The sequence below is a fragment of the Agrilus planipennis genome, unplaced genomic scaffold, assembly GCF_000699045.2.
Source record: "Agrilus planipennis isolate EAB-ADULT unplaced genomic scaffold, Apla_2.0 scaffold114, whole genome shotgun sequence".
NCBI classification, from domain to species: Eukaryota; Metazoa; Arthropoda; class Insecta; order Coleoptera; family Buprestidae; genus Agrilus; species Agrilus planipennis.
The window spans coordinates 372,518-383,635 of NW_020442440.1; the positions used below are offsets into that span (position 1 = coordinate 372,518).

An 11,118-nucleotide genomic window follows, 5' to 3' on the forward strand; every position below is an offset into this window, starting at 1 on the left:
GAATCTCTCTGTATTGTGCGTTAACAAACGAATTCATATGTATCTATTTTACTTTTATTTTGGTAAATTCACGTACAATTTTTGTTTTATTCAAAAACGGAAGGAATTGATTAAAAAAAACTCAGGCACATTTCCAACAGATTTATTATTAAATCATGAATGTAACTATTTTTTACAATGAGCAGGGTATTACCTCTTGAATAGCGTATGTCCTTTTTATATCGGCCAGGCCGTTCTCTTTAAGGACCTCATCAATTAGTTTAGCTTCCTTTTCTGTGTAGCTTCTGTACCTGCTCCTCGCGTATAGTATTTCTGGAAAAACGAAAAATAATTGAAAAAGAACTAACGATGGATTTTTACAAAAGAAACTAAGAAATGATCAAGCAGAAATTAAAAACAATCATGCACATTAATAGTTAAGCGACATTTCGCCTTTTTATTAAGACTTCCTTCTACTAAAATTAAAGAGAACGTGTGTGAAGCGTTGAGTAAACTTTAAGTACATAGGTATATGCTATCTACAAAATCTTTCAATTTTTGTCATAAATATAAACTTCCACGTTGCCTTTATGAGATTTTAGAAAAACAATTACTTTATTGCTGTGGAGGAGGCGTGTTTAGAGAGTAAAGACAGGATATCTTCCGTTTGTAAGAACGAGAAAAACGATATGCCTTTAGTGTGCATTATTTATTGGGGACTTTGCCTTCTTATTTCGACTATACTATAGTTCAGAATCCTGTTGCTAGAATTATGATTGTATATGAACTAATAGCCCAGTGAGGTGCCTTCCATTCTTACCAGACTTATCATCACTGGACTTCTTGTTTTGAGAGCACATTAAAAATAAATTATACAAAAAAAAATCAGGAGGAATTAAAATAAACTAAGATAAAATTTCATAGTGTGTAAATTCAGTTTCAAATATTCATATTCATAATTTCTTACGCCATACTTATTATTGACAGCATTGCTTCATATTACCCAAATCAAATAGCACACGTATGGTTTAGTACATCTATTACATTATTATTAGCTACTAATCTTTTATTTAGTTCTGAGAAATTTAAGTAATCTCTTACAATTTTTTTACAAATCAGTCATCAAGTAAAATTTTTTGCATTATAAATTGATCAGCAAAACCATCTTGGATTTTTTTTAGACAACATTAATTAGAGGAACATGTTTTTATAAGAGATTTGTAAACTTATCATTTATCATATTGATGCAGCTTGAACAATAAGCGGTAACAAGGACTTTATCGGCAAAAGCACTTTAATGATAACTTTATAAAGCGAGATTCCATCAAGAGCTATACACTAATGTTTTTGCCACGATTAGAAATGAAGGAAATTATTTTAATCTTCATCACATTTTCCTTAGTGACGGTAAAGCAATGATATTCATTTGTAAATCTAAATCAGTTGCGACTTAAATATTTGTGTCCTTTGTAGGCTCATGTAACCAGAAAATGGCCTAAAACTATACCTGTTGCATCCTCTGATGATACCACAAGGATCGTGGGAGGGAATGAAGCTGTACCAAACTCTATACCATACCAAGTAAGCACCGAAAATTATTTGTTTGATCAAATTTTTTAGAGGTTAGTCAGTTCTATCCCTACATATGGTGTTAAAAAAAATCGGTTGTCTGTAAAGTCGGTTTACTGACAATAGTTGAACGTGACAACATCATAAGAAAATACTGATGGAATGGTTTCATTTTTCAAAAGAAAATTTTAATTTTATTTGTTTGATAGATATTTTGTATGGATATAGACAAGGAGGGTAAATGGAAATCACAATTGAATTGATCAAGTTACATTTATTTGTACGCATAAATACAATTATGTCAATTTTTATTTATTTTTTTTCCAATGTACATAGTTTTTACAAGTACGAATGTGCTTGGAGCAATTGTTTTACAACTTTTATTCATGTTTTTTCGTGCGTGCAGCCGCTCCATCGAATTATAAGACGTTGTCACGTCAAAAGAAATTTATGAGTTTGCTTTCAAAAGGAAGCAGTTGAAACTGTCATATCGATCCAAAATGTTTTTCGTTGTTCTTCACGTTTTAGGTTATTCACTCCCAATTTCTAACAACCCAAATTTTGAAAAGGCAAAATTTTAGGCAGGAAGGATTTGGATAGTTTCAAATATTTGTTTGATTTATGGGGCATAAATTTCTAGGGAGATTGTAGAAGTTTTACAGCACAAAATTTAAGAGGAACAGATTTAAGTTTAAGAGATATAAAAGTTTGGGGTGAACAAATTCGAAGTAAACTTCTGCTCTGCAATTGTTCGGGTGGGGTTAGCCTCGTAAGGGTTCGTATCAGAAAATATCCTGCTGCTAACTATTAGTAGTGCAGAATAAAGCGGCATTACCAAAACTATTCAGCGGTGCTATTTGTTATTGAGATAAGAACGCATAGACGTATAATTTGCTTTTGAATTTTGGACTATGTACATCGAACCCGTTTTCTTGAAACTATCTTAACTGTCTCTGCATTATGTGATCTGTGTTAGAACACGAAAAACTACAGCTTAAATTAACTTGAATATGTAAATAATGGGGTGGAGTTTTTTTTGTGTTTAGATTATTCTCGAGGAGAGGAAATCTCCAAAAGACACTTCCCAGTAGGGGGTAGTATCGGATTATTACCGACTAAAACCCCTCCTCGAGTGGGGAGATAAACCCCAAGGTTGCTCATCCCCTGAGGGAAAGGTTGAGATTGGGAAGGGGATTGAGATGGGAAAAGGGTTGAGTATGTGGGGAGAAGGGAGTATTTGGGGAGGAAAACCGTCGAAGTAAGTGGTCCACCTCCAAAGTGATGGGTGGATATTCGCGCTAAAAGCGAAGGGGGTGAAGTGTGGAAATCCCTTCCTAAATATTATGGATTAGAAGCTTCATTGGTCATTACAAATGGGGGTGGCTCTGGTAGATACAAAAGCTCTAAGAGTTCACCATCTGACCCATTTCAGAGTGAAAGTTTAAACATATATTGGACAATAAAACTGAACGCTTTGGGCTCTTAACGGACGTGCACATCACAATATATGACTTTATGACAGTCTTCTTGCTATCAACCCTGACCAATTTCTGCACACCTTTAATCTTGATATTTATTACAGTGCCATTCATAACACTATTTTTACGTATATGCACAAGACAAATCCTTCTCGAAATCGAAACAAAAGATTTTGATTATGAAAGAAACTATTATTTCAAAAAAGAAACTGAATTTTGAGTGAAACGAACCGATGAATAGGACTCTAACAGCAATAAACGTTTTTTATTTCTTTAGGCCGCTATGCTCCTTTATTACGAGGATGAAGCCGATACAAGTTTCTGTGGAGGATCTATAATCAGCACAAGATACGTATTAACAGCTGCACATTGTTTAGTGGATGGGTATGACATTTGCTGTTAATTGTTATCTTTAGATTTTGTCACATCTCGATTTTTGTTCTTTTTTTATCAGTCTTATATCGGCGGAAGTAATTCTGGGGGCGCATAACTATCGTGAAACTGAACCTACCCAGCAACGCATTACAAGTACAACGTTCACAGTACATGAAGAGTATGACGGAGAAATACTAGAGAATGATTTAGGCCTCGTCTATCTTCCAACACCAGCTAATCTCAATGGTAAGCACTTTTATTGATTTAACTTTATGCTAAATATCAATTAAGTATAACAAACTTCGACGGGTAGCATATCGTCGGCTTCATCTATATTTTTTGTTTTATTTAATTGTTACTATATTTATATCACAAAGTTTGAAGAAATTAAAATAAAGTCGTCGTAAGAAAGCCTTTTCAAAAATTCAACTTTTGGGCCCACCATTTTGTATAACCATTCTACTTACAAATACTTATTCACTTGTGAGTTAATATTTGTATAGACTTCACCCACTACAGATAACCTCAAATTAATGAAGAAATGCATTGAACTTAACCCTACAAAAATTGATTATACATCGGTTCGACGATTCTGCAGCCTATACTTTTAGGTATCGTCAGTGTTGCTTCTGTCACTTCATCATAGCTTAGTGGTAGAGTACTGATCCGTAAAACCAGGGTTCGATTCCCGGCATGTGAATTACAGAAGCAACAATTTTTCCTCATTAATTTGAGCTTAACTGCAGTGGGTAAGGTTAATTCAAAAATTAGCTCATTAATACATTGAATTTAACCTTAAAAAAATTCTCCGTAATTTATGTTTGTTTTTTTACCAAGCATAATTCAATTTTTCAGAGTACGTTCAAATAATTGCCCTTCCCAGTAGAGCTAGCGTTTCGGAAACTTTCGTGGGATCTGAGGCAGTAGCAAGTGGTTGGGGATACTATTCTGATTCCACCGATACTATCAGCAATGTTTTGCGATATGTCAGTCTCCCCATTATACCAGCCAACGTCTGTGGTCAAATATTTTGGGACATTACAGAAAAAATAATTTGTTCTGGAGGAGCGAACAAAAAAGGGGTTTGCACTGGAGATTCAGGCGGACCACTTGTTATCAATGGAAGATTGGTAAATATATACACATATTTTTAATAACATTCAATCAATATATACAAAAGAAAATATATCTTTTCTTGTGCTTACAAAAATAGTTCTGTAATTCTGCAAAAGACTCACTGTATCTCTGTTTTTCTTTTTTTTTTAATTAAAAGTAAATAGACATACGAGAACCAACAATCTAATAAAATCATCATGATAATTACTGACATACAACACTGCTATTCCTTATTGTGTTTGTTACAGGTGGGTGTAACATCATATACGAGCTCTAATGGTTGTGAAGTTGGGGAGCCATCTGCCTATTCGAGGGTAACATCATTTTTAGATTGGATTGAAGCCAACAGTGATGTTGTTATTTCTTAAACGTTTCTTCAGCATTGAAACAAATATTGCAAATAAAATATTATTACTATTGTAAAATGTTTATCTACTTATGTATACTACATACGTAAAATATATAAGGCAGTAAAGGAATAGTTAATTATCATACCCGCCGGTTTTTAGCGCTTAACTCCAACCATAAACTTAACGTATAATCTTATGTTAACTACATACCATTTGGTAGGAATACGAAATACAAGAAACAAAAGGTTTTCAACATTGTTTGTGTAATAATAATACTACCGTGTTAATATTGCATTAGCATTTATGATAATCGCTACAAACGAAATTTGCCAAATGCCGGACATTTTTGTGCAAGCTAGATATAATTTTGGAAGATATCTTCAAGTTTGCCTTGTTTTTATTTTGAACAATTTTGTAGTGTACGTTCCCATGCATTTAGGTTTACTGGGGTTGTTCCCGGATCCGATAAACGGTCAGTTGTTTATGTTTACTTTAGGCGTTGGGCAACCGGCATTGTTTACATTCAACGTTCTCTGTTCTTGTCGCAATTCGTTGCACAACATGTACGTTACCAAATAACGCCCAGCACCAGCTATGGATTGCAAATTGTTGTGGTTTATTTGCAATGTTTTTGTTCCAAACCTACGCTGCTGCTCCAAACCTCAACACTTATTTCAGAAACACCCTGTATATGAGTAGAATGAACATCAACCCGAACAACAAGTCAGCAAAGTAAAGATACAAACACTTAAAATATGTCGGCAAAAGTGAATAGAGTGGATTACGTATGCTCCAACAAGGTCCACTTGTGTGGATATCTACTTGCTGAAAACGAATCCCGGCGTAGCCAACCTCAACGTGATAGGCACGTTAGCTTAATCGAATAANAACGCGGAGGCCGATTGTGCCTCTTTGTCGCTCGTTCCGCGCTCTCGCTTGCACTTCAAGCCTTAAATGGAACTCCTCAGAGCGAGGTAACGCCGCATGAGTCATGTTTTTTCGTGCGTGCAGCCGGCTCCATTGAATTATAAGACGTTGTCACGTCAAAAATTTGTAAGAAAACCAAAAGAACTTACAGAGAAATTCCGATAACAACTAAGCAGCTACATCGATGGAGAATGTACACAGTGACGGTTATGGACCAACTAACTAATAATGTAAATATCAATAGCTTACTACTATTGCTCTATTACACTTAATAAGACATTGCGACAAAAATTAATTAAAAAATTACTTTGTTCATCGTTGATAGTGTGCAGCATTATTCAAGTACACTTCGACATACACAAAACAAAAAAAAAATACCGTCACGTGATCATTAATAGGTAAATCAACACCCTCTGGATAGGTAATTTTAATTGTAAATTTCAAAACCACCATTGAAGTATTGTCAAGGTGCATTACCTTTTTTTACGTGTGGTTCGCGAATAGCCCTGTTCTCTCATTAGAAAGAATTAATTGCAACACTACTAAATTCACACACATACGTATGTACCTACACTACATAAATTGTGCGGAATTCGAATCCCGTGCTAATAAACAGGCCTCGAGGCGTCTACCAAAATTATTTCTGAGTTGCGCAAAAACGTTCAGCATTTTTTCGATCACGTGCCTATTCGTCTAGAAACTAACTTTTTGGTCAATGCGATACTACTATTTTACACTGGCCTACCTTCAGTGACTTCGCCTGACTACATATATACATACAAGCTTACAACGTTAAAACAAAAAACTGCTAAACTGCCTGTAACATAAATGTGGTTGATCATACTTCATCTAATCTAATAAATAACAAAAACTGCATAAGTACAAAAATACAAAAAAAATGCACGAATGCGCTGTTGAATTTTTGAATTCACTGTGTGATCGTATCAGGAGCAGACTAGCCATTACCTGTGCTTTCAAATATTTTCAAACATTTATTTAATTTCTTGCTGTATGTGCCCTATCTCCTCCAGCAAGCTTACTACTTATTTCAAAAACACCTTATATATAGATCGAAAAGCAATGTAAATTAACTAAACGTTAAGAAAAACAACTGCACATTGATCCTCTGGTCTACATTACCTGACATATGTCTGAATCAACAGTTAATAATGCAACAGCTTTATTCGTACTATGACGTTTTCTGGAATGCAAAAGAAAGGTATATAGATATATAGCAGACGTATTTTCATTAGTTGCATAAACACTTACAAATAATTTTTCTTTATTAAAATCTTTCATGTTGTAGTGATTTACTCCAATGTACAGATATTTATATTGACCGAACACCATGGCATAGAGATTTAGTCCATTGCTTAGCCACTAATACTGATGGGCGGACAGTCCCTCCAGACTACGCCGGAAGATAGGGCGGAAGGCCCTCTTCAGTCTCTTTTCAGGAAACGTGGGAATGGGTGGGTGATGGTTCAAGTGAGAAAGATGAAACGGACGAAATGAAGACAGAAGAGAATGAAAGATTATCTGTGGGATATTACTGCCCCAGCATTTACCTAAGTGATCCAAGGAAACCACAGAAAAACATGGACCAAGGCAGACGAACTCGGAATCGAACCGATGTCTCCTTGATGCTAAGCAATGAACTAAACCTCTAAGTCATACCGCTCAATTAGGATGGAACCAACTAAAGCTATGTAGACTTCATTCGACGAATATGCAGCTTTAAGTTGTAAAAGCATTGAGTCACTAAGCAAAATATTAGCTAGCATCTGTCTCACTCTGCAGGACAACTGATGTTGCGAACATAAATTCTACGACTAGTTTTAACACGGTAATAGGCTCTAACTCTCTTTGACACATTACTTCTGAAGAAGATAGAGAGCATTTGTGACGCTAATAATAATATTATAATGACTATGTCACATAGGTAAATAAAAACACCTACAATTTGTAATTTGACCACAACCATATTAAAAAAATATCACAAATTATGATAGAGTTAATATCGTCTATTACTACGAAGGAAACTCCATTACGAAGGGGTGGAGTATCTTTAGAGCTGTACCAATCATTTTGTAAATCATTCTGCAAGGTGCTTCTAAAATTATAGGAATGTATGGAGAATGTAATAGCTATTAACGAAACTGCACAAATGATTTTGTTGTAAACAATTTACAACTCATAAAATACATGTTGTAATTTAATAAAACTGACCTGTGTGTATAAAAAAATGTATTAGGTACAACAAAGCATTTAAGCTATTGCAACGCGCCTTGGCGAAATGGAGGTATACCCAGTCCTTCAAAACTGCTTCGGCCAATTTTCATGTAGAATTCGAAATGTAGTTTATGGACTACAGGCCTATATTCGCCGAATGAACTATAGCTGAAATTTTGTTATGCAAATATAAATGGATAATGTAGTTTGAACAAGCTATGTTGACATTCCGCATTAGCTTTCAAACTCTGTTTTCGAGAACGCCAACAAACTTTCCTAACTAGACAATTTAATTCCAGACAAAACCATTTCTGAGCCTGAGTAAACAACTTTTGCATTTATTGTGATAAAATATTTAAAAGTATTTAATAAATAGAATTACTGGCAGATTTAAGCAACACTAGCTTTAAAGTTTAACAAACAAAAGGGTGTCAACCAGATGTAATAGGGAATCGCATGGTGGGGACAACAGCGTGTTTACGAGACAAAAAAGTTGATGGAAAACGTAAACAATGCCGTTTCTCGATTGACTAAAATATCATCATCATCATAGTCGTCAGTCCTAAGACTGCTTGGACTCATACTTCCACTCTTTCCTATCCGCAGTTTAACCTTCGCATTTCCCTAAAACTAGAACAACCCACATCCTTAACTATTTGCGAACAGTAATCTAATCTAGGTCTACCTCTACCCTTCCAAACTTCCGTTTCTGCCTCTAATATTTCTCTGACTAGACCTTCATGCCTGAGAAGGTGTCCTACCAACCTATCTCGCCTATTTCTTATTGACTTCCATAGAGGCCCCTGTTCTCCTATTCTTTCCAATACCTTCTCATTTCTAACCTTTTCTACCCACGTTATCCTCATCATCCGCCTATAACACCACATTTCGAACGCTTCTAACCTTTTTTTTCCGCCGCGCCCACTGTCCATGTTTTGCACCCGTACAACGCCGTGCTCCAAAGTTACACCTTTAACAACCTTTTTCGAATTTGTAAATTAATCGAGCATAGAAGTAACTTCTTTTTATCGAAGCTGACTCGACCCTACACTATCCTATACTTTATATCCCTACTACTCCTTCCGTCCTGAATTATCTGACTTCCTAGATATCCACAATCGGCCACTTCTTCTAATTTTTCGTCTCCTATCTTTATATCCACTCGTTCCCTACTTTTTGTTTTCCTTTTATGTATTTTCATACAATATTGTTTTGTCAATACCGCTTCCATTTTATTTAAAGCTATCTCTAGGTCGTCCTTGCTAGATGCTAATACTGCTATCATCTGCAAATCTAAGAATACTAATCTTTTCCCCCTGCATTTCTATCTCTACAGTACTATTTAAATTACACTTTACTATGTGATTACACAAAAGGAACAAAAAAATTATTTTTATGGACAAATTTCCACGCCATCTTTGAGGTATTTCCAAGGCTCGTTTCCTTTCTTACACAGTACACACACGCACATCCATACACTAAAATTGCTCGAAATTTGAATCCCATTCTAGAAGACAGGCATAGGACGTCTACCAAAACTACTTTTCAATCGAGCGGTTATGCTATTTTATCTCTTAATTTCTTTTTCTTCATGCACTTGATGAAGGAAACATGATGACAAGATTCTAATTTAACCTTGTCTTTTATTTCGTATTTTTAATTATCAAAAGCTAATTACTATTTTAAGAGCATATGATACATACACACACATTTCCGGTTGCGATAATAGTATCAGTTCCACTTGAACGTAAATATCACAGAACAAAATTTTTTTTTATTGTTACGCATTTACGTTTTTGCTATTGACTGTAATTATTCTCATTATCCTTAAACTTAATTAACGTTATAAAAACAGAACAAAGAAAACTTCTTTTTTTACCGTTGCGAATAGATTAGACCTTGCTCGTATAATTGAATTTTACAATAAAGGCTATGGTGGGAAAAGAAAGTCAAAATTGCCTTACCCTGGATTTTTATTATTAAGTATCTATTCGAATGACACATTTTTTGAAACCCCTTTCACCAAATTTTTAGTCTTTGATGTTGTGATAGGATGTTCCTATCGTAAAAACATGTTTGTTCAAAAAAAATTATCCTGCTCAACTTCTTACTTCGAAAAATCTGAAAAAATTCAGGAACAAATTTTTTGGTTAATAGCTGAAGTCAGAATATTTTAATGATTTTTTAGATTATGAAGGTCATGGTTGGCTAACTTCTTAACATTATTTTGTGTATTTTTTTCCTATAGTATAGTCGAAATAAGAAGGCAAAGTCCCCAATAAATAATGCACACTAAAGGCATATCGTTTTTCTCGTTCTTACAAACGGAAGATATCCTGTGTTTATTCTCTAGACACCCTTCCTCCACAGCTGCGTCGAGACCTGCACCTACGTTTCATAAGGATCAATCGAATAGAATGAGACGGTTGAAAACGTGCTTGTCTTGTTGTCTGTACCTACATTAAATGAGCAAATTTACAGGATCGACTTAAGGTAGTAGTGGTGCTACAGTATGGTGAAAAAGTTATTGTAAGATCTAGGATAATTCAATGCAATAATATTTATATAATTTCGATTGTACATCAAAACAGATTGAATGAGTCTGTATTCATACATACCCACACATCTAAAAATATTAATTAAGTTTATCTCGAATTAGAGGAGGTCAATCGACTTCAAAAATAGTCAGCATTGATGAGAAATGAATGCGTTATTGTTTATTTTTATTTTAAAAAAATATTTTTTTACAAAATAATACATCTGTTTTTAATTTACAAGTTCCACCTTCTTTTCGTATCCGGGATACGGTTCTGCAGCTAATGTTCAAAACCTCCGCCGCTATGTTTATAACGGAGATGTTTTCTCTACTTGTTTCTTTCTTTCTTTGAAAATAATTAATAACATTCCAAACAAGTTTTCTACTCTGAGAATTTAAGACTTCTCGGACCATTTCGTTGAAAGATAACAATAAAAACAACAATAACAACAACAACAACACCAACAAAAACAACGACAACAATAGTTACAACGAAAAAATAACATAAACGATATATGTAGAGAGATGACTATTCGCACAAATACACCAACTAAAT

At 34.6% G+C, this 11,118-nt stretch overlaps 1 protein-coding gene across 1 annotated transcript in view; it reads left to right on the top strand.

Moving 5' to 3' along the window:
• Positions 1 to 1,274: 1,274 nt before the first annotated feature.
• The window catches only part of LOC108736218, a 20,517-nt gene continuing 10,673 nt past the window's right edge, over positions 1,275 to 11,118 (top strand). Inside the window, exons 1-6 of the mRNA XM_018468567.2 lie at positions 1,275 to 1,386; positions 1,453 to 1,560; positions 3,304 to 3,410; positions 3,481 to 3,647; positions 4,257 to 4,531; positions 4,766 to 4,870. Coding sequence (XP_018324069.2) covers positions 1,321 to 1,386; positions 1,453 to 1,560; positions 3,304 to 3,410; positions 3,481 to 3,647; positions 4,257 to 4,531; positions 4,766 to 4,870 — 828 coding nt within the window. The 5' untranslated portion in view covers positions 1,275 to 1,320. The remainder of the gene's footprint in view (positions 1,387 to 1,452; positions 1,561 to 3,303; positions 3,411 to 3,480; positions 3,648 to 4,256; positions 4,532 to 4,765; positions 4,871 to 11,118) is intronic.